Source organism: Octodon degus, unplaced genomic scaffold (genome assembly GCF_000260255.1).
Source record: "Octodon degus isolate 3935 unplaced genomic scaffold, OctDeg1.0 scaffold00146, whole genome shotgun sequence".
Lineage (NCBI taxonomy): Eukaryota > Metazoa > Chordata > Mammalia > Rodentia > Octodontidae > Octodon > Octodon degus.
In genome coordinates, this window is record NW_004524722.1 from 2,494,016 (window position 1) to 2,515,988 (window position 21,973).

General features: G+C 53.5%; 1 protein-coding gene across 2 annotated transcripts in view; it reads left to right on the forward strand.

Annotated features, from left to right (window-relative positions):
- The window catches only part of Pde2a (phosphodiesterase 2A), a 61,765-nt gene extending 46,182 nt beyond the window's left edge, over window positions 1-15,583 (forward strand). For both annotated transcript variants that reach the window (XM_023702052.1, XM_023702051.1), the window contains 25 exons: window positions 3,266-3,325; window positions 3,943-4,096; window positions 4,312-4,364; window positions 4,575-4,649; window positions 4,741-4,782; window positions 5,254-5,322; window positions 5,540-5,670; window positions 6,346-6,457; window positions 6,861-6,900; window positions 7,010-7,073; window positions 7,457-7,529; window positions 7,693-7,870; window positions 8,324-8,436; window positions 9,155-9,232; window positions 10,025-10,147; window positions 10,568-10,638; window positions 10,955-11,077; window positions 11,432-11,519; window positions 11,677-11,724; window positions 12,624-12,698; window positions 12,840-12,939; window positions 13,178-13,290; window positions 13,638-13,676; window positions 13,767-13,873; window positions 14,201-15,583. In XM_023702052.1, the coding sequence (XP_023557820.1) occupies window positions 3,266-3,325; window positions 3,943-4,096; window positions 4,312-4,364; window positions 4,575-4,649; window positions 4,741-4,782; window positions 5,254-5,322; window positions 5,540-5,670; window positions 6,346-6,457; window positions 6,861-6,900; window positions 7,010-7,073; window positions 7,457-7,529; window positions 7,693-7,870; window positions 8,324-8,436; window positions 9,155-9,232; window positions 10,025-10,147; window positions 10,568-10,638; window positions 10,955-11,077; window positions 11,432-11,519; window positions 11,677-11,724; window positions 12,624-12,698; window positions 12,840-12,939; window positions 13,178-13,290; window positions 13,638-13,676; window positions 13,767-13,873; window positions 14,201-14,411 (2,340 nt within the window). In that variant the 3' untranslated portion in view covers window positions 14,412-15,583. The remainder of the gene's footprint in view (window positions 1-3,265; window positions 3,326-3,942; window positions 4,097-4,311; window positions 4,365-4,574; window positions 4,650-4,740; window positions 4,783-5,253; window positions 5,323-5,539; window positions 5,671-6,345; window positions 6,458-6,860; window positions 6,901-7,009; window positions 7,074-7,456; window positions 7,530-7,692; window positions 7,871-8,323; window positions 8,437-9,154; window positions 9,233-10,024; window positions 10,148-10,567; window positions 10,639-10,954; window positions 11,078-11,431; window positions 11,520-11,676; window positions 11,725-12,623; window positions 12,699-12,839; window positions 12,940-13,177; window positions 13,291-13,637; window positions 13,677-13,766; window positions 13,874-14,200) is intronic.
- The last annotated feature ends 6,390 nt before the right edge of the window (window positions 15,584-21,973 follow it).

Here is a 21,973-nt window from a genome sequence, read left to right on the forward strand (position 1 = left end):
GGGATTGAACTCAGGCCCTTGTGCTTGCCAGGCAAGTGCTAATTCTACTGAGCCACCTCCCTGGCCCTGTTTCTGCCTTCTAGGAGAAAATGCAGATTGAGGAAAGGGCAAGCACACTCTGGGGCTACCACAGTCCAAATGACAGAAATGATGCCAACAGGTGCTCCAGTGGCAGAGGCTGGAGCAGCAGGGGTCCCTCACAGTGGAGGGAGCCTTAGAGTGGGGCTTTAGAGTGTGGTAGGAGGTTGACAGGCAGAGAAGGAAACACCATGAGCAAAGGCCGGGAGTGAGGGACTGGCATGTTGGGCACGAGCATGATCCTGGTGAGGAGGAAGTGTAGGGTGTGTTGTTGAGGAAGATGCTACCTGGGGTTTTGGCAGCCAGTTTTCTGCAGCCATCCCCTCACCTCCTCAGGTACCCTGGACAAGGGTGAGCTCTCTAAGTGTGTTTGGATTATTCACCATCTGCTGCTCTCCCAAGCCTGCACCGTCTTACTTCAGTAGAAAGGCACTTCCCCCAGGACGCCCTCTTCCCAGGTGAAATCTGAGAGGTGCTCCCTAGGCCAAGGGATCTCACATCCTCCCAGAGGCAGATCAGGCCTCCCTGGAGTCCCCAGCTACTACCAGATCCTGAGGGAAGAGGGTGCAGAAGGTGCAGAGGATGCAGAGGGTAGAAGGAGTGCCACAAGGAAGTTCTTTTGGGAGTCATCCGCTCCTTCTTCAAGCCCTATTCTCTCTGGATCTTTTCATCAATCCATCCATCTATCCACCCAGCCACTCATTAGCTGAAGAACTAGTTGAATCCCCAGTAAATGTCAGCCACTTGGTGCTGGCTTCTGGGAACACAGAGGTAACTAAAACAGGCTAGGCAGGCCCTGCTTCATAGGCCAGACAGTCTGGAGGGTGTAAAACAAATAAGCAAACTGGGGATAAAATTTCAAATGATTGCAAATGCTAGCAAGGAAAACAGGGAGCTCTGCAAGTACACCAGGGCCCAAGGAAGCCATAGTCAGCCGAGCTCTCTGAGGATGCTGCCACCCAGGTGCAGCGCTGTGGAGCAGAGTTCTGGGCCTTTGCAGCTTGCAGCTCAAGGCATCTTGATTGCGGAATCTTTGTGTAGAAAGTCGGCTCTGTTCTTCAGTGCTGGAATAATAAGTCCCTTTGAGGAGTGGGTGTTCCTTTGTCGCTGGCATTGGGTGTTTGATTTGGACCCATTCTTCCACCCCAGCTGTGCCTGCCACGCCAGCTCCTTGCATGTGGATGGGTGTTCATGCCATTAGCCACTTTGAACTGTATGAGAATGAGGGATTGGCAGCTGGGCTGGGTTTTTAATTTTCTCCCCAGCTCCAGTACCCACTGAGTGTTTCCCCAGCCCCACACACCCTCCCTGATGAGCAAGAGCAGGCGCACCTGTGTGCCAAAGGCTGCGTGCAAGTGTGCTGGAGTGTGTCTGTGCATCAGGGTGTGGGTCGTGGATGGCTGAACTCGAGTGGCCCCGAGTGTGGGTGTCCTTGTGTCTGCGATTGCATTGTGTTTGCATGTGTGTGTCTCTTAGGAGAGTGAATATAGGTGTGTATCGAGGGTCTTGAAGTTCTTTGTAAGGTTACGTGGCAGCTGAGCAGCCGAGGGCTGTGTGCTAGGGTAGGGGGACTTCTTCCCTCCCCTCGGCTTGTTCAGTTTCCCATTCTGCACCTTCTCCTTTGCTTGAAAAGGAGTCCAGGTGGAAGGATCAAGGATGCCTTCTTCCATGTACTAACAATAAAATACCAACGTATCTATGTAAATCATATGCAAATAAACCCTGGTCTCCGCTTCTGTCAACCCCCTCAACCCCCTATCACAGAGATAGCCTCAGCCAGAAATTAAGCTTCAGTACCCTCCATGGCTACTCACATCTCTTTCAGGTCCTTCTTCAGTCTCACTTTCCTAACTCACCCTCTACCCCAAACACTGTGGGCCCCACATACTAAATTCTGTCATGGCTCTTCAGTACTCTCCGGCTAAAGCCTAATTCCTTAGCCTGGCACTCAAAGCCTTTCCCCCATGGCACTCTGGACTCTACCCCTGCCTATGTCCTTATCTCTACCACGTACTTGCCACTCAGTGCCACCAAGACAGCCTCCTGCCTGGAGGGTCCCCCTATGGCTCTGCTTGTCCTGTCCATGCAGGGCGCCGTCCAGATGCTTCCTTGCTTGGCTGCATGGCCCAGGCCATCTGTCCTTTCCCTCCTCAGGTATGAGGTTCCGTGCCTCCTCCAGGCACATCCCCCACTCACCCTCATCCTGCCCCCACCCCATGAGCTTTCTGGAACCTGCTGGTCTCCTCCTCCCCATCTGCTCCTGGCAGGGGACCCAGAGCAGAAGCAGGCAGGGGCTGTGGAGGCCTGGGGGGAGAGGAGGGCAGGAGGAAGGAGGGGCCCCCAGTGCAGGCACTGTGGGGAGCTTTGCAGGTGGTGAGCTGCTAGAGTAGGTGAGGAAGCTGGTGACCCAGGTGGGATGCTCTGGGGGTGGGCCTGCCATGGGCCCCGTCCTCTTCCCATTTTCTTCATCAAGCACCCAGGCAGGGTGGAGGAAGAAACTCTACAGAGCATGAAAGCAGACTGAGGGGGGCCTTGGTGACTGGAGAGGACCAAGATGATGGGGTGCTGTGAGAGCAGATCTGGAAGGGAAGTAGGGGTAGCGGGTGGAGCTCTCCTAACTGCAACTTTCCTGACCTCAGGCAATGCTCTCAACCTATTTGGGCCTTGCCTCAACTGCCAGGTAGAAGCCTGCCTCAGGTGGCAAGAATCACAGGCAATGCAGAGCATCCCATCTGTTTGTCCGTCTGTCCACCTGCACTCCCCATGTCCTAGCAGATTCATCTTGTTGGATCCTTTTCTTTGCCACAGATAGAGGGGCAGCTCAAATGTTAATTCAGAAAGAGCGGAGTTGGGAAGCTGAGGCCAATACCCCCAATTCTAAAATCATGGCCTGCAGGGCTCTGTGAGGGAGCAGTCACCATGGCCAAAGGTCTGTCTCTCCACTGGGACAGTGATCAGCCCAGCTATGGCATTCTGCTGATGTGAAGTGATGGGCGGAGGCAGAAAGTTCCCCTCCTTGGATCTGTCTTGGAAGGCTTTCTGTGGGAGGGGATTTTCTTGAAGTTGTCTTCATGGTCACAGGCTGGAGTATGTGTGTTGGAGCGGAGGTCCCTGTGCGCTGAGCACACAGGCTGGCAGGGACAGGCTGGGAGGGGTCACAGGTGGCTTTCTCCTCCCATCCCTTCAGGTGCACTGTGGCCAGCTGAGTGACAGTGAGGAGTGGAGCCTGCAGGCAGTGGAGAAGCATGTGAGTGGGGTAGGGCCACGGGAGATGGGACTGCAGAAGGCTTGGTGTGAAGATGACCAGGAGCCGGGCAGACCTGGCTCCAGTTCAGCTCTTCCACATTTGAGCTGGGCGATCCTGAGCCAGTCGCTTAACCTCTCTAAATTCGTTTCACATCAAAAGTGGGAGAACAGTAGCACTGATGTCTCTAGACAGTGGCGAGGGAGGTCAAGTACTTGTATGTACTTAGGAAAGACTGACTGCCTAATGACGCTGAAGTACTTTTTCTGTCTGAGATTTTAGGATTGTGCTCGAAGATCTCACGCGTACTAAAGACAGAAATCTGACCTTGTCCTACCTTGGAAGAAATGTAGGGCTAGGGGTAGAGACAAGTCCTATACGCATAGTTTGTGGAACTAGTTCATGTCCCGGCGACGTGTAGGAACAGCAGGAGCCCTCAGGAGGGTGGGTAGTCACTTGAGCTAAGCTAGCGTTAAGTAGTAGGGAACCGGGGCAGGACGACAGGCACAGCAGGCAGAGGGAGCAGCTTGGGCAAATCCTGGTAGGCTTCGAGCGGTTGGCGCGCGGGGTAAAGGGGGTGGAGTGGGCCTGTGACCCGCTGACCCCTTGGCCCACCCCAGACCCTGGTGGCCCTGCGGAGGGTGCAGGCCCTGCAGCAGCGCGGGCCTGGCGCGGGCTCCGGAGCGAGCCAGAAGACCCCGACTGAGGCGGCAGAAGACCTGAATGGCGAGGTAGCGTACACAGACCAGGACCGCAAGATCTTACAACTGTGCGGTGAGCACCCAGCCTGGGAAGGCCCTGAGGGGGGTGCCGGGTCGAACTTGTAGCGGAGGAACCTAAGGGGGGAGGGGCCTGAAAGGGGCGGGGCCCGGTGAGAGCGCAGAAGGGAGGCAGGGAGGGGCGGGACCTTGCAAAACCTGGAACTAGGCGGTGCCTGAGGGACGTGGTCACCCAGGCTAGTCTGGACTAACTCCGCCCCGCGCTTGTAGGCGAACTCTACGACCTGGATGCCACTTTGCTGCAGCTCAAAGTCCTCCAATACGTGAGTTCCTGAGCCCCTCCAGTCTACTTCCGAGCCATGCCTCCCTCCAGGGGTCAGCATCCCATGGAGCCCTTCCGCCCTATTCAGAGCGCAAGGTCTCACCCCTCCTCCTTCCTCCACTAGCCCGAAGTAGCAAGTGAGGCCAAAGGGTGGGGGGTGCGGGTGACTCCAGATTTGCGATCAGCACGTCTCTGTCTGTCCCCCTCTCAGCTGCAGCAGGAGACCCAGGCATCCCACTGCTGCCTCCTGCTGGTGTCAGAGGACAATCTACAGCTTTCCTGCAAAGTGAGAGCCCAGGTCCATCGGGGAGGTAGTGGAGAGGGACCTGTGTCTGCCTTTCCACTAACTAACCAGTCCCCACCTCTTGGTCCTCCAGGTCATCGGAGATAAAGTGCTGGGAGAAGAGATCAGCTTTCCTGTGAGTCCTGTATCTGTCTCCTGAGCTGTCCCCAGGGAGTCGCAGGGACACTTAAGACCCATCAGGAAATTATAAGACCTTCTCAGAGGGATTGGGTTCTCCAGAGTCTCTTGAAATTTGGTAGAATTACTTTGGATCTTGGGATCTACTTAGAAATGTTACCAGGTATCACAGTACCTCATGATCCAGCTCCTGTAAGAGAAGCCTCTTATCTTACTTGGGACCAGCTCACTTCTGTTGGAATATTTCTAGATATGAAGCTGTCACATGCTGTTGAGAGCAGCGAAAAGCCTCAAAATCTGTTTATCTCTCTTCTAGTTAAAAAAGACCCCCAAATTCTCTAATTTCCAATTTGGCTCCATCCACTGACTGAAAAGTGTTGACATTTCCAGACTTAAGGAGTGGGGATGGGTTCAGATTCCCCAAGCTGGGGAAAGCCAGGCCTTGACTCAGCCTTTCCTCACTCTCCAGCTGACAATGGGACGTCTGGGCCAAGTGGTGGAAGACAAGAAGTCCATCCAGCTGCAGGACCTCACCTCTGTAAGCCATGGCCAGGCTGAGCCAGGCGAGGGGAAGGGGAGAATCCCCCCACTCGAGATCTCAAAGCCAGGGCAGGCTAGAAATGGACACAAGACCGAGGGACCTTGAAACTTCCTGTCCTCTTGCACAGGATTTTGCAGCATGTAGGAGATCTGGGGAGGGAAATAGTCATTCTCTCCTTCCTTACCCTGCCACCCTGCCCCGCCTTCCTTTGCAGGAGGATGTGAAGCAGCTGCAGAACATGCTGGGCTGTGAGCTGCAGACCATGCTCTGTGTCCCTGTCATCAGTCGAGCTAGTGGCCAAGTGGTGGCCTTGGCCTGTGGCTTCAACAAGCTGGGAGGAGACTTGTGAGTTAGGGGCAGGAGTAATGTGGATTGGGAGACGCAGCTAGAGGCAGGACAGGGATCTGTCCACTTGGGCATCGGTGCCAGAAAGGGACTGGTCAGGGGCTACTGTTCCAGCAGTGGGAAGCTGAACAGTTTTCAGTGCAAGGCTGGGATTAAGGGGGCTGATACACCCTGGCAGCTGCTGCTGGTGAGGCACTGGTGATCACTGACTCTGTCACCCATTTTGGCTTATTTAAAGCCATGTTGATGTCCAATCTTGTTTCCCTTTCCTGGCACTGCTCTTCCTCAAAGCTGGAGAGCACCAGGAAGACAGCAGAGCTCTGGCCTGGGTGAGCGTCAGTCCAGAGAAGGGCTCTCAGCATAGGGCTGGGTAAACCCCTCTGGCCATTTTATGCCTGTACTTTCAACTCCTGGAGATGCTGAGGCAGGAGGATTGTTTAGGAGTTCGAGATCAACATGGCAAGACCTGTTTCAAAAACAGAAACACAGTAACAGCCAGAGGAGGAATCTACATTTTGGTCAGGGAACCCCCAGTCTGAGGGGGGAGGCAGACAACAGAGCAGCCCCAATTATGGAGCATCATGGCTGGCTTCCTGGTGGTGTGAAAGGAAGGAGAAATGGGAAGAGAAGCCTGTGTCGCCTTCCCTGTCCAGTGACCCCAAGCCTCTCCTCCAGGTTCACGGGCCAGGATGAGCATGTGATCCAGCACTGCTTCCACTACACGGGCACGGTGCTCACCAGCACCCTGGCCTTCCAGAAGGAGCAGAAGCTCAAGTGTGAGTGCCAGGTGAGTTGTGTGCCTCGAGCCCCTCCTGGGGCCCACTCACCCTGCTCACCTAGCTCTGGCCCTAAAGATCCACCCACCCGGGGGCGTGGCCACAGGATAGGTGACCTAGTGACCTGGAGCCCTCCTGCTAAGGAGGTCGGTGGATTCCTCAGGCCCAGCACCACAAGCTACAGGCCCTGTGTGCCATTGCCCTCTAGTGTTCAATATGGTCATTACAGACACATCTGGGCACGAGAGCTAAAGGTGAACGTTGTACTTAGTAGCCAAGTGATGTACAGTCATTGACGTTTCCAATCTGCCCAGAGTCCCAGGGGAAGTTAGAGAACTTCCTAGGGGTATCGAAGCTGGGGGCTGGGTAGAGTAACCCCCCACCCAACCCAGTCTCCAATCTCCTCCATCCCAGGCTCTTCTCCAAGTGGCAAAGAATCTCTTCACTCACCTGGGTGAGTACACTGCCCTCCTCCACGCTTGGCTGTTAGGAAGGCAACACAGAGGGCTGGCCTCATCCCTGCAGCCTGGTCTCACCTCTGCCTGCATTTTTCTCTCCCTCAGACGATGTCTCTGTCCTGCTCCAAGAGATCATCACAGAGGCCAGAAACCTCAGCAATGCAGAAATGTGAGCAAAGCCACAGGGGAAGGAACAAAGGAGGCTCCGGGCCTCAGTCCTCCTGCCCTCTTTTCCTCCCTCCTCCCCAGCTTTCCCATGGGGTCCCATCACCACCCTTTGGCTGATCCTTTGTTTCCTCTCCGTCTTCCTCACTAGACTGTAAGCACCACTGACACCAGGGGCAGGGCTAGCTTTGCTCCCATCTCCTAGCATAGTGCCTGGCCCATTGTAGGCGCTCAGAAAAATTCTGAGTGCAAGAATGCCGAGAGTCAGTTAACCCTGGGTGGCTCTTGTCTCTGCCCTCCTGCAGGGGCTCAGAAATTCGGCTTCCACCAAGGGGGGTGGTGGGAGAGATGTGGACATCCCTGTGGACCAATCTTTTGCTCCCACAGCTGCTCCGTGTTCCTGCTGGATCAGAACGAGCTGGTGGCCAAGGTGTTTGATGGAGGTGTGGTGGATGACGAGGTGAGAGAGAGAGAGAGAGAAAGAGAGAGAGAGAGAGAGAGAGAGAGTCGGTGTGTGTGGTCTGGGGGCCCAGGGAGTGTGCTGGGGAGCAGGCCCTACATCTGCTGGTCTCCTCTGTGCCTGGTCTGCTAACTTCCTCTCTTCTCCATCCCGGCCTCTTCAGAGCTATGAGATCCGCATCCCAGCTGATCAGGGCATCGCAGGCCATGTGGCGACCACCGGTCAGATCCTGAACATCCCGGATGCGTATGCCCACCCACTTTTCTACCGTGGTGTGGATGACAGCACTGGCTTCCGCACACGCAACATCCTTTGCTTTCCCATCAAGAATGAGAACCAGGGTGCGAGCTCTTGGCATGGGGGCAGGGCTGAGCTGGCGTGTGTGTGTGTGTGTGTGTGTGTGTGTGTGTGTGTGTGTGTGTGTACAGTGTCAGGTCACAACTCTCTTCCATCCCCCAAGGGTCCCTGAGCTGAGTTTCCTAGGAGTAGGATATTCCCTGAAGAATCGCTGGGGCTAGGAGTGGTGGCTCAAGCCTGTAATTCCAGCATTCTGGGAGGCTGAGGCAGGAGGATCACAAGTTTAAGCCCAGCCTGGGCAATTTAGCAACATCCTGTCTCAAAATAAAAATAGCTGGGGATGTAGCACAATGTGAAGGCTTTGAGTCCAATCTCTACTACTGAAAAAAAGAATAAAGAAAGGAATCCAGGGAAGACAGTTTCCCTGGGCTCCTCCAGGAGAGTTGTGATCTGCTCTTCCAGCAGTCGGTCATTCTTCGTTCTGCTCTCTTGCCCAGAGGTCATTGGTGTGGCAGAGCTGGTTAACAAGATCAATGGGCCCTGGTTCAGCAAGTTCGATGAAGACTTGGCCACTGCCTTCTCCATCTACTGTGGCATCAGCATCGCACATGTAAGGGGAGGGTCGGGGTGGGCTATGTGGGACCAAGTTCTGCAGTGTCTCCTGGATCTCCTTGCTTTGTTCTGTGCTCCGTGGCTAGGGCTGGGACCGAGAGCCCTGGGGCCAGGGTGCTGCGCAGCTGTGGGCATGTGCTGGCCTCCTCTGGGTTCAGTTCCATCTGAAAATTGGGCATAGTATTTCCTGCCCTGTCCACTCAGCCTTCCAGGACCATGAAAAACCTTGGTTGCCAAAATCTCTCCCTCTCCCCTGGAAGCAGCTCTTATCTAAGTCTCTGGCTAGCTTCTCTTCAGCCAGTGTTGGATCTCATTGTGCGAGCCTGGTGGCAGCTCTGGCCTGGGAGCCCAGCCCCTGACACTGCCCCCTTCTCTTTTCTTGTCATGAGCCTGAGTGTCCACCACCCAGACTGGAGGTGGGCTCAGGAGGGATGTGGAGTGCTATGGGGCTTGTACTTGGGGTTGAAGCCCAAAGGCTCAGATTGGGGCCCTAGTGGGTAAGGAAGGGAGCTTCTGTCAAGCCCTTTGCCCCAGTTCCATGTCTTTCTGAGGCCTTCACAGTGTTTCTTTTTTTCTTTTTTTTTTTAAACGTTAAATCAATGTCTTTATTAGCAAAGGCCATTTTAATTCTTCTTAAATAGGATAAGATGCTTAATGCCTATAAAGTCAGTCAATACAGTGTTTCACTGTAGACCCACCTTTCCCTCTCTCTCCAGTCTCTCCTATACAAGAAGGTAAACGAGGCCCAGTACCGCAGCCACCTAGCCAACGAGATGATGATGTACCACATGAAGGTGAGGTTTTGTGGAGCTTCTGTCCTTCTCGGGGTCCCAGGGCCACATCTCCTCTACACTCCTACCCTGCCTTCCGGAGTCCTCAGTGGCCCAGGAGCAGCTAGCTGGGGCTTTTGGATTGCTCCACCCTGGGGGGTGAGAAGGCAGACCTAGAGCAACACCTGCCTCTAGGTTTTTTCTCAATTCAGCCCTAAAGCTGGAAGTAGCTGCAGGACTCCACCCAGGGCAGAACATGGGTCAGCATTGTGTTCACCATGTCCAGGGAATGAGCCCAATCTTGGGAATTACTGCAGGCTGGGGAGCCAGCCCAGGACTTTCCCCACTTCCTTGGGTATGGCGGGCTGCCTGATGGCTGCTAAGCAGCCTACTCTTAGGCCTTGTGTCAGAAGACCTGTCCCATGCCTTAGTCCAGAGTATGTGATAATCAGTGTTCGTGTGAACATCTCCTTTCATCTGTGTTTCAAACTGAAGGGTCTCAGACTCTGTGAATGAGCTCGAAATTGTAGTGGGAGGACTGAGGTTAGACACAGGAAGGTCTCCCAAGAGAAGGAATGCTAGGGTTAGTGTCTATGAAAGGCCACCATGGTTGAAAGGTTTGCAGAGAGGGTGCTGAAGAGAGGCTGGGAGGCTGGAAGGCTGGAAGGCTGGGAGGGGAGGGTGGTGCCCTGCCCAGTGGTAGTCCATGGAATGGGAGCCTGACTGTGGGGACCCCCACAACTGTCATGGGAATTGGAAGGTAAGGAGAGTGGATAGGAGGAGGCCGAGTGTAATGCTGTGGCTGGGCCCTTCTAGGTCTCTGACGATGAATATACCAAACTCCTCCATGATGGCATCCAGCCTGTGGCTGCCATCGACTCCAACTTTGCCAATTTTACCTACACCCCTCGCTCTCTGCCTGAGGATGATACTTCCATGGTGAGCTGATCCTCTTCTGCATGACTGAAGAGGTGTAGTGCATGTAGCCAGAGGTGGAAGTTAGGTGTGCATAAGAACTCCACGGGAGATGGGGTCAATAGGAGGGCTGTGAGGCTCCTGCAGAGCAAGAGTGGGCATGCGCTCTGCCATCGCCGTGCCGTGGGGCCACCCCGGGCTGCCTGTATAGTCCGCAGAGCTTCTCCAGAGCTACAGTGCCCTGGGCATTGTGGCCTTGGGGTTTCTAGTCTCTGCTCTGTTTTTCTATAGTTTCATTGCAAGAGTTTTCAGTTCGTAGATCCTTGAGGTGTCTTAAAAGTGCTTGATTCAACTATGCTATAGTCTTCTGGTTTAAAGTTCTAAAACTCAAAGGATTTGAATGTGGGGCTCCAAGAAGACCCCCATGAGCCCTTCTCTTCCTAGGCCATCTTAAGCATGCTGCAGGACATGAATTTCATCAACAACTACAAAATTGACTGCCCGACCCTGGCCAGGTATGTCCCTCGAGCTGTTCCCTCAGCACAGACCATCCCATTATCTGTCACCTGTCCTCTACTCTCCTATCCATTGTACCCAACCTTCTGGCATCTCTCTGAGGACGACAGGGGAGGACCAGCCTTGTGGGGGTGGGGAGGACTTGAGTGAGAGGCAATTGTCAGGTATTAGGATTGTGAGTAACAAAATGGGGCAGGGCAGAGCTGGAGGGCTTCCTGGAGGTGGGGGAGGAGGAGAAGAAAGAGGAGGAAGAGGAGAAAGAGGAGGAGGCAGCGGAGTTGTTGAGGCCTTTCTGCTGGGTTCCTGTTGCCCCAGGTTCTGTTTGATGGTGAAGAAGGGCTATCGGGATCCCCCTTACCACAACTGGATGCATGCCTTTTCTGTGTCCCACTTCTGCTACCTGCTCTATAAGAACCTGGAGCTGACCAACTACCTCGAGTGAGTGGCCATGCCATCCCTACCCCTGGCAGCAGCTTAGATTCCCCCTCCTCACCCTCAAGGCAGGAGGCAGCTCCTGGGTGGCAGGCCCTCAACTGCATCACTCATGGGTCCTCCCAGAAGCCCCGGGAGGCAGGCTCTGTGGCCCCACTTTCCAAGGAGACTGCTCACCACCACACAGTCGGCAGCAGTGAACCTGTCCCTGACCCCTGCCAGGGCAGTCACACTCCAGATCAGTGTCTCTGTCCAGGAAGGAGAGCCAGGAGTCCTGGCTGGACATCTCATCCAGCTGTCCTTCCTCGGGGGTCCCAGAGAGGGAGGTGTGGACAAGCTCCCCTTCTGTCTCCCAACCAGGGACATCGAGATCTTTGCCTTGTTCGTTTCCTGCATGTGTCACGATCTGGATCACAGAGGCACAAACAACTCCTTCCAGGTGGCCTCGGTGAGAGCCCGCCCTCTTTACGGAGGGGACTGTCCCTGGGGTGTCTGGGAGCCCCGTCTCTCCCGGCTTGAGGGAGAGCAGGCCAGTGCTGAGCCTCAGCCATGGCAGGCACTGGGCATGGCGTCAGGAGTGACCAGAGTTTTCTGGGCTCTTGCAGAAATCTGTGCTGGCTGCGCTCTACAGCTCCGAGGGCTCCGTCATGGAGGTACGGCCATTCTGCCCAAGACCGGGTCCTCCTCACCCCCAAGGCCAGTGACTTACCATTAGACAGTTGTCTAGCTCCTGTCCCAAAGTGTGCTCTCCAGACAGCCTGCTGGAGTTGCACCCCCCCCCCCGTGCACATCCCCTCGTTTCTCAGGAGGGGTCTGGAAGGTGCAGTTACAGACAGGGTAAGGGGGTACCATAGGGGTCACTGGGGCCCAGTTTGCAAGGGAGCACTTGGGTCTGGCATGGTTCCCTTTGGCCATCTGGGAGCAGCTCCATGGGGTTCCATGTTGTCACACTCAGCTTTGCCTTCGATGGTTGGGTGCGGCTCTGCCCTCCACACCCTGGGGCTCCTTGGGCCAGGGACATAGATTATGGCTGAGGGCTTCAAAGATGACCTTGCCCCAAGCTGCCTCCTGCACACAGGGCTAGAGGCTACCCCTGCTTGCACAACCCCCCAAGAGGCATGCAAGTCTTCCTCTCTCCCAGGAGGTCTGGTGGCAGCCGTGGTTGTGCCCTCTGTTCCCAGGGATGAGCCTGCTCCTCTCCAATTGACAGCCCTTCAGCATCAAGAGACAGGGCCTTGCCCTCGCCCCATCACTGCCTCTCCTTGTCAGCAAACAAATGTTTTCTGCATGAATTAGTGTCTAGGATTTTAAGGGATTATTTGAAAATTTTCCAATCTGTGAGGCCCAAGATTGGAACACCAAGCTTACCTTCTGGGTGTTTCCATGTGGCAGCTGAGGAATCTGAGGCAGGAAGCCAGCCAGGGACTGGCCCAGGTCACACAGAGGGTGGAAACAGAGCTCAGAGAGGAAGCTAGGACCCCTGGCTCCCCTTTCTGCCAGCTCTGCAGAGCCCACAGCCAGCGCTGGCAGGGCCACTCTCCTCTCTCCGCAGAGGCACCACTTTGCTCAAGCCATCGCCATCCTCAACACTCACGGCTGCAACATCTTTGATCACTTCTCCCGGAAGGTGATGGCCTGGGGAATGGGGCTAAGGAGTGGCAGTCTGGAAGCTGGCTGAGCCTGCAGAAGGAGCCAAGGGGGCTCTTCTGGGGTGGGGGTTGGGAGGTGCCCTTCGGTAGCCATGACACCATTCCCTGGTCTGCCCCAGGACTATCAGCGCATGCTGGACCTGATGAGGGACATCATTTTGGCCACAGACCTGGCCCACCACCTCCGCATCTTCAAGGACCTCCAGAAGATGGCTGAAGGTGCCCACCCTCTGTGCCTCTGGGCTGGAGAGGGAAGGTCCCTGGGGCACATTCTCTGGGCTTCAGACTCCTACCCTTCCAACACCAGCCTTTCCCTGGTGGCACAGCTCCTCCAGGAAGACGAGCACTGGCCCCTGGACCCATCAGCACTGCCAATTCCCTGGCCCACTCAAGGCCTTTTCCTCAAAGGGAGGAGGAGGCTGGACCCTTCTCTTTGACCTCATCTTTCCCCCAACAGTGGGCTACGACCGAACCAACAAGCAGCACCACAGACTCCTCCTTTGCCTCCTAATGACCTCTTGTGACCTCTCTGACCAGACCAAGGGCTGGAAGACCACCAGAAAGATTGCCGTAAGTGTCCCCCACCTTGGGAAGGCACAGGTTGCATGCTCTGACCAGCCTGAACACCTTCTTTATGCTGGGCTCAGCCTGGCTGTATTCTGGGGAGACAGAAACCTAGACCATTTCAAGAAGAATTGGAGAGGGGCACAGGCTTGCACAGGGTCATGTAGTGCGTCCGTGGTTGTGGAGGGTTGGCCAGAACCAGCCACTCCATGCAGTCAAGCGTCCTCCAGTGGCCAAACGGGGGCTAGCAAGTCAGGCCCTGAGTGAGACTGAATTATAGGGCCTCCTGGAAGTCCTGAGGACGGGCTTGCACGGCCACCCACAGGATGTGTGATGAGAGTGTTACCTTTCAGGAGTTGATCTACAAAGAATTCTTCTCCCAGGGAGACTTGGTATGTACATGGTGACCTCAGGACCTCCAGGTTGCGGGGAGGGTTCCTGGCCTGGGCTGGCAGGGCAGGCTGCTGTCTTGATGCCTTCAGGAGAAAGCCATGGGCAACAGGCCGATGGAGATGATGGACCGGGAGAAGGCCTACATCCCTGAGCTGCAGATCAGTTTCATGGAGCACATCGCAATGCCCATCTACAAGTAAGTGAGCTCATGGTATGTCTGGGGACCATGCCCAGTGGGCCACATCTTCAAGGACCTCCAGGTGGCAGCCACAGCCATCACAGTTGACGTAGGTGCTGAGTTCATGCTTGTCCAGTTCCATGTGTACAGCTGTCTCCTGCTTTGTGCCTGGCTGGGTCCTTGACTTCATCCTTGGTCCCCAGTAGAGAAACCACTAGAGTGCTTTCCTGTGCCAGTCCCATGGCTCCAACTCCTGTGGAAGTTCTGCCTGTGGTGCAGTCCCCCCTCTTTTTTGCAGTCCACACTTTGATTTCTGATCTCTCACCCTGAGCTGTGCACCCCCAGGCTGTTGCAGGACTTGTTCCCCAAGGCGGCAGAACTGTATGAACGTGTGGCCTCCAACCGTGAGCACTGGACCAAGGTGTCCCACAAGTTCACCATCCGCGGCCTCCCAAGCAACAACTCACTGGACTTCTTGGATGAGGAGTATGAGGTGCCCGATCTGGATGGCACCAGGGCCCCCGTCAATGGCTGCTGCAGCCTTGACGCTGAGTGACCCCTTCCTGGGACCCTCCCTGCCCAGCTCTTGTCCCACAACCCTCCACTGGTGTGATGCAGGGCACTGGGAACCAGAGCCATGGGTCTTGGCTCTAGACAAGATGCACCATATGACCCTGGGGACATCTTGACCCTCCTGGGCCTCAGCTTTCCTGTCTAGGGAATAGAAGCAAGACTTCCAGTTACTGAAACTTTGTCATTTGTCCTCTAAGAGTGCAAGGGTGTCAGGGGCCCCACTCTGCACCTCTGACCACACCCTGGAAAGTCCTCCTCAAGCCATGCTTTCTCTGAGCAGTCAGGAGGGTTCCTTCTGTGTCCCCTCCCTGCCCTACCAGATCTGTACCCTTTCCTTGGCAGGCCCTGTCCTCTGGGGTGTCCAGGATCCCCACAGAGGCGGAAAGTGGGACATCTACGTGAGCAGAGGGTGGGAACAGTCACCAGTTCTGCTAGAGGACAACACCAGTCATGGGGCAAAGGTGCCCCTACAGACCTCCCTCTGCTTCTGTGGGTTGGCTCTGGGGCACACAGTGGCCCCGAGGGGCAGCTCCGCACACTAGGGACTCAGGCAGAAAGAAGATGGGAATGGTGGGCAGGAAAGCTCCCCAGGCTGGGGGCAGTCCTGGTGTGTTGGCAGTGTTTCCTCCTGGCTGTGTGACTCTGGATAAGTCCTTTTTCCTACAGAGGCAAAACAGGAGGTGAGACAATCCTTTTTCAGAGACTCCTGTTAGCTGAAACCTCTGTGTCTCTGTGGCATCCCAGCAGAGGCTGTGGGTTGTCTCTGCCACCCTAGAGCACAGAGAGCCCAACCCTGAACCCCTTAGTGTCCACTGAGTGTCCCCACTGGCCTGAGCCCCTCTCCCACCCCTACAGCCCGAGAGGGACCTGGCCTCACCCCAGTAGGACCTCTCTTCCCTCCAAGGCCACATCCATCTGTGCCCTAGGCCTCTTGGGTCAGCCTGGCCATTGGCTTCTCTCTTCTATTTTGGTGTGTGTGTGTGTGTGTGTGTGTGTGTGTGTGTGTGTGTTGTGGGCAGGGAGGGGCCACCTGCCTTACCTACTCTGAGTTGCCTTTAGAGGTATGCATTTTTCTAGGACTCTGTGCACCTGTTGTATGTGGTCCTGTGGGCTGACCGCTTTGTACATGAGAATAAATCTATTTCTTTCTATCAACCCTCCCTCATGGGGCTATTTGGAAATTTTGTGGAGTTGTAAGCCTGTTGGGATACACCCTGTGCTACCCTGGACCATATGATGGGGTCTTAGGGGTTCATGGAAGATGGGGAGGCCTGGGCATGGAGTAGGGAGAGGATACAGTGGCTGGCAGAGACTGTGGCCCGAAAAGAAGGACCTGAGAGTTGTAGCAATAAGGAGGCTGCCTGGAGGAAGTGGCCCGGAGCTCCTTCTGCTTTCTCAGTGTGCTGGCCTGCTTGGTCATGAGCACCCACGTAGCCAGGACCTGGGCCACTGAATCTCTCCTGAGTTGCAGGATTGCCTGTTTCTTCTTTGAGTCCTGCTGAAGGGGTTGCCCCCCAAGTCAAACTGTGCACCAGGTCCAGGCCTGGGTGCATCTGTGGGGTTCATCCCTGCTCACCTGGCGGTGAGAGCATTGTCTTTGCTCAAACAGAGGCAGGCTCAGATTGGGGGCCACAGAGAGGCTCTGCTTGGTGATCTCCAAACCCTGACCACCAACTTTCCTACCCCCTTCTTATCTCTCCCTGCTTATCATGTCAGGATTGGGTTGATCTGCAGAAGGGCATCCCAGGAGGACATGGGAAGAACATCCTGTGACCATAGCAATTCCCCTGGGGTGTCAGCTGTGCCCCAACCTGTTGGCACTGCGCCCAGCCTGTTGGGCTTTGAAGCTAGCTCTCTAGTTTGAATGGTCTGGGGCCCCCTCCAGGGCATGGGTTCCAAGCCACTGTCCTGCCCAAACTTGCTTTGGGCTCCCCCAGCTGCTTTCTCACAGAACAGGACCCAGTCCTGACTAGGTGGGCCACATGGGAGGGGCAGTTCCTGGCCCAGGGCTGATAGGAGGTGGCTTTTCTAATGGTGCTTCCTGACATGGTCTGTGTGGGTGACACTGCTACTTTTCTGCCCTTGACCCACAAACCTTTGGACAAAGGGGATACCTAATCTGAATACAAACCAGGGGTCTTTCCTGCCCTATCAGCTGCACATGTGCTTCTGTCCCCAGCCCTCCCTCGAAGCACTTGCTATGACATACATCTTCCTGTCACCATTTGGAGCAAATTCTTCCTCCTCATGCACACAGGACCCTATGCCAAGAGCTATCATCCTTGTCCCTGGTGTAGAGGGTCTCCCAGCTTGTTCCAGGAAGCAGATCCCAACTCAGACTCAGGCAGAGACAAGCCTCCAGGATGCCAGGCCACGGGCTCCAGGCTGGACCACAATGCCACGGAGAACCACACTGAGGTGACAAGATGAGCAGGGGGCACTTTCCTGCAGGCCCTGTTGGCAGAAGAAACTGCACACAGAAAGGCACAGAGAAAGGAGTGACAGCTTATGGAGAAGTGAAGAGATGGAGGGGAGATAAAGCCCGCTTAGCAAGGCTGTACGCCAGGTTGCAGGCGTCACCCTTGCCGCGTGGATCAGGTTTCCAGCAGGAAGCACCCATCGGACAGCAAAGAAATGAGTCCCAGGGGAGCACTGGGGCAGGAACAATTCTGTGCGTATGTTTTGCCATGCGCTGGGCCAGAAGGGTACCCAAGAGATGTTAAATTGGTGGGACTTGATGACCAGTGGGACAGGGTGCAGAAGGACTGTGAGATGCCCTAGAAGGTGGGGTCCACGCCCTTCGTGAAGGGCTCTTGGTGGCTGCTCAGCACCAGTCTCACTACCTGCCGTGGGGTAAGTGGCTGGCAGGGTGGCCATGGAGAGGGCAGCAGAGGGGATGACAGATGGGAGCATGTGGGTGGCCCTCGTCAGCTGCAGAACCCAGGGCTGGTACTTTGGCTTCTTGAAACTGCCCTACCTTCCCTCTTAATGATTCCATTTGACTTTTTCTTAAAATGTCACAAGGACTCCATAACGCTTTTAGTAGCTAAGTGTACTGAGGTGCAGAGAGGTTAAGAACCCACCAGGGTTAGGAGGTGAGCAGCACCTGTTTGCCTCCCCTCCAGCAGCTCCTCTGGGACAGAAGAATCGGGGTACAGGGCCTCCATCCCCAGTCTCCAGAATTGTGGTGGGCACAGGGGGAGCAAGTAAGTGGGCTGGGCCCTAGAGAAGGAGCTGGAATTAGAGAAAGTGTGTGTGTGTGTGTGTGTGTGTGTGTGTGTGTGTGTGTGTTTCTCTATCTGTGTTTATGTCTGTGCTCATGCTTGGAGGTGAGAAAGGGGGATTCTTGGGGCTTGCATTACAGTCTGTGGTCACCAGGTGGCGCCCTGCCCTCTCAATGTGCCCCTCCCCAGAGGTCAAAGAAGGGTGTGGGGGGCTGGGGGGCGGTTGTGGAGCTAATCTGGCTCCTGCCCCCGTATGTACGCTCTCACACACAGCGGTATTCCCACACTCCCGCACTGACACATTTACTCTCTCACACAGACCCTACAGGGAAATGGGAGGTGTTTCTTGGAAGCTTCTAGTCCCTCTAGCTGTTCTCTGAATAGGACTGAGCCTGGGGAAGTGAAGGGAGAGAGGCTTACTCCGAGCAGGAGCAGAGCCCTCTGGGCCATCAGGGAGGCCATTCTCCCCAAGGCCAGGCTCTGTGTGGCACCTGCCAGAGAAAGGAGACTGGGGTCAGGAAGAGAAGGAGGAGGAGGCAGTGTACGTGTGTGGGGGTGAAGGATATCAGGCACTTCCAGGTTCTCTCCACACTCAGCAAGAGTTACTGCCACACACAGCGGCCTATGCTCTTCAGCTCTCTTCACAGGCCTCCCAGGTTTCCTCCTTTCCCTTGGCAGAATAACCATTAAGATTCCTCATTGTGCTTAGTTTTTATGTCCATAAACTGGGATGATGAGCTTTGGTGGCAGCCTTTAGGATACATACAAGAGGGTTCTCTGGGAAGGAGGCCAACCTGTTTTGGGCAGTTGGTTTGACACAAATCTGGGTCCAGCTAGCATTGCCAGATTGTTCTGTGAGGGAATTCCAGGACATGTCCATACAATAAGTGTGACACACCATCAAGTCTGGAGGTTGGTGGGTGAGGTGTGAGGATGGGCAGTGTAGAGGCTTCCTCCCAACATGGCTGCCTCCTCAGTCTCTAAATCAGTGATGGTGAATCTTTTAGTTTTCAATGCTATAAACAGCTCACTTCAGCATGGGTGCAATTTGCCACCATTGCCTTAAGTCACGGCTGGAGAACTGACTGGGAAGGGTAGGATTCTAGGAACTGACAGTAGCATGCAGATTGGGAGTGGGGAGAAATCAAGGCAAGAAGCTGGGTTGGAGGAGAATGCTGTGCCACCCATGCTGTCTTGCACAATGCAGTGCTCTTGCCCTGGAAGAGTCCCCATCACAGGAGGTGCTAGCAAGAGGAAGTGTCTTGTTATGACTGTGTGGTGCCCAGCCCGAGGGCCTCTGCCCCCTTGTCTTAAAGTCAGGACCCCGACCCAGGCTGGAGCCTGCTTTCTGCTCCTCCCCAGAGTACGTCATCCCCCCGAATCGTGGTGCCCCTGAGGGAAACACGGGCTAACAAGTCAACAGAGTACACTGGCTAAAAGAAAGACAGAAAACCCAACAATACAGACAAATCTGGGGCAGACTTTCTGGAACAGATGGATCTGAAATTTAAAATAAATGTTTTAAATTTACTTATGGAGATAAGGGAAAATAATAGTGACACGAAATAAAAAACAAGAAATAATTTTCAGAAGAATCAAGTGCCCAGCATGTTGGTCTATGCTTGTAACCCCTGAGCTTTGGGGGACTGGGGCAGGAAGGTTGTAAATTTGAGTCCTGTTTGGGCAACTTGGTGAGGCCCTGTCTTGATATAAAAAAAAAAGAAAGAAAGAAAAGAAAAATGGGCTGAGGACAGAGCTGAAGTCCTGAGTCAATCCTGGGTGGGTAGGTGGGATAGAAAGCCACAAATAAAATAGAGGAGGCAACAGATGAGATAGGCAGGCTGAATCCTGGTGGAGAGGGAAATAGTGAACTTAAGGATCAGCTGAACAAGCTCTTGACAAAGGTAGTAGGATTGTGTTGTGGTCAGTGGTTTGCAAAGAAATAGATTTGATACAGGATACATAAATTTATAGGAATATCTTGTAATATTCACCCAAAAAGTCAAATACAAAAGAGTACAAGAGATCTGTCTGGTACTAGAGACCCGAAGAATCCAGCCAAGGGCCTGGGTCCCACAGTGATGTTCTCCACAAGAGGTGTAGAACCACAGCAATGTCTCATGCAAGTTTGTATCAAGGATCTGCACCAGAAAGACCCAAAGGCCAGCGGCAGAAGCTAGAAAGTCTGGGCAAAGAGGGTGAATGACATGTGCCAGCAGGCAAGGGATCTGCACTGGAGCCAGAAAGTGATGCTCAAAGTGAAGACCAGAGTTCCCCTGAACAGAATACCAGCCATACCCAGTGACAAGCACTAGAGCTCCTCCTTTGACCAGAACAGCTGAATTTGTGTTAGGAAATCCAGCCACAGCAAAGCTTCTCCTGGGAAATCAGCATGCCACCTTCCCCTCCTGTTTCTCTTCTATGCCTTTGGCAACAATCCATACCCAGAGCTGCCCTGACTCAGTTCAGTAGGAAGTTCTCACTTAAGTTGACCATAAATTAATCCACCACAGAAAGGGACCAAGAAATAGAAAGTGTAAGAGAAAATATAAGTTGTGGAGGATAGAAGTAGAAATGCCACCACCTGGATGAATGGACCAAAAGCAATATTACTAGTCAGCGTTCCTATCAGTGGAACCCAAAACCTGGCACCCACAGCATGAAGGAAGAGAGCGTTAATTTGGCTCATGGTTCAGGAGATTCAGTCCGTGGTTAGATGACTCCAAGGCAAAAACGTCATGGTGGAAGAGTGATGGAGAAAAGTGGCTCTCCTCACAGCTGGAAGGAAGCAGCGTAAAGGGCAGAGGCAAGAAGGGAGATGCACCTTCCGGGTCATGCCTCTTCTAATCAGCTCCATGCCCTTACAGTGCATTTAGCTATGAACATATTGGTGGACACTGATGGGTGTAGAGCCCCTGTGAGTCAATCACCTTCCAAAAGCCCTACCTCTGCCGGACCGTGGTTTGATCCCCAGCCCCACAAGCCGCACCACACCCGCCCTTAAGGCAGCCACAACTAGCCAGAAAAAAAAATCCTCCTCCAAAAGTCCGACCTCTGAACATAAGATTTGGGGTAACGTTCTAGATCTAAATCATAACAAAGAGAAGTATTTGTAGAAGGAATGGACATCAGTGTACTATAGTACAGAGTCGAGTCAGTTGCAGGGGAACACATCTATAATCCTGGCACTGGAGGCTGAGGCTGGAGGATCACAAGTTCCAGCCAAGCCTGGGCAAAATAATGACTTAGTGAAACCCTGTCTCAAAACAAAAACAAAATGGTCAGGGAATGTAGCTCAGTGCCAAGGTCCTGAGTTCAATATCCTAGTATTGAAAAAAAAAAAAAAAAATCCAGCCAAATGTCAAGGGCTGCTTTGGCCATTCAAAACTGTCCAGATGTTCAAATGACATTGCTGACCGAGGAGGCTGAGACAGAAGGATTACTATGAGTCTGAGCTGTGTAGTGAGACAGTGTACTGGAGAAAGAGAAAAAAAAAAGAGAGAGAGGAGAAAGAAAGAAAAGAAAGAAATTAAAAGAGACCAGAGAGTATCCTCAGGGGAGATAAAAGAAAAACTCACATGGCTCCAACTCACATGGATTATAGGCACACGCCACCACACCCCGGGGGGACCAGCAGGACACATTGGGGATGGAACCCCGGCCGCTGTGCTCTGCCTAAGCAGGCGCTTTAGTCCACTGAGCTATCTGGCCGGCCCACTTCGCAAATTTCAAATTGCCAATTTAAAAAAGTTTTAAAAACTCCCCCAGAAAGAAATGCTGATCATCTAAAAAGGAAGATGAGTCAGGGAATCATTAGAGTTCTTACCAACCACCACTGTTGGTTGGAATGCAAAATAGTGCAGCACAAGAATATATATATATATATATATATATATATATATATATATATCACACTTAATAGAAAACATGTGATCTTCCTCCTACAGCAGAATATTTGAAAAATAGACTGTCCACAAAGCCACACAGAGGCCTAAAAGCAGCAAAGGATCAATATGCCCCTTACTTGCTGGTCATAATACAATAAATGTGTGCATTAAAATTGATAATAGACTAACACTTAAATTTCCATGTAGCTGGAAATTGAAAATCATCTTAATAAGTTACTCAGGTTAAAAAAATAAAGGAAATTATTGCATTTTTAGAACTAACTTATTTTAAAAATTTTAGTACTTAACATATATGAAATGACCAAAGCAGTACTTAGTGAAATTTATCTTTAAATTCATGTATCAGGAAAGAGAAGGATGAATTAAATGATCTAAGCATTCAACTCAAGACACTGAACAAAAGAGCAAAAATA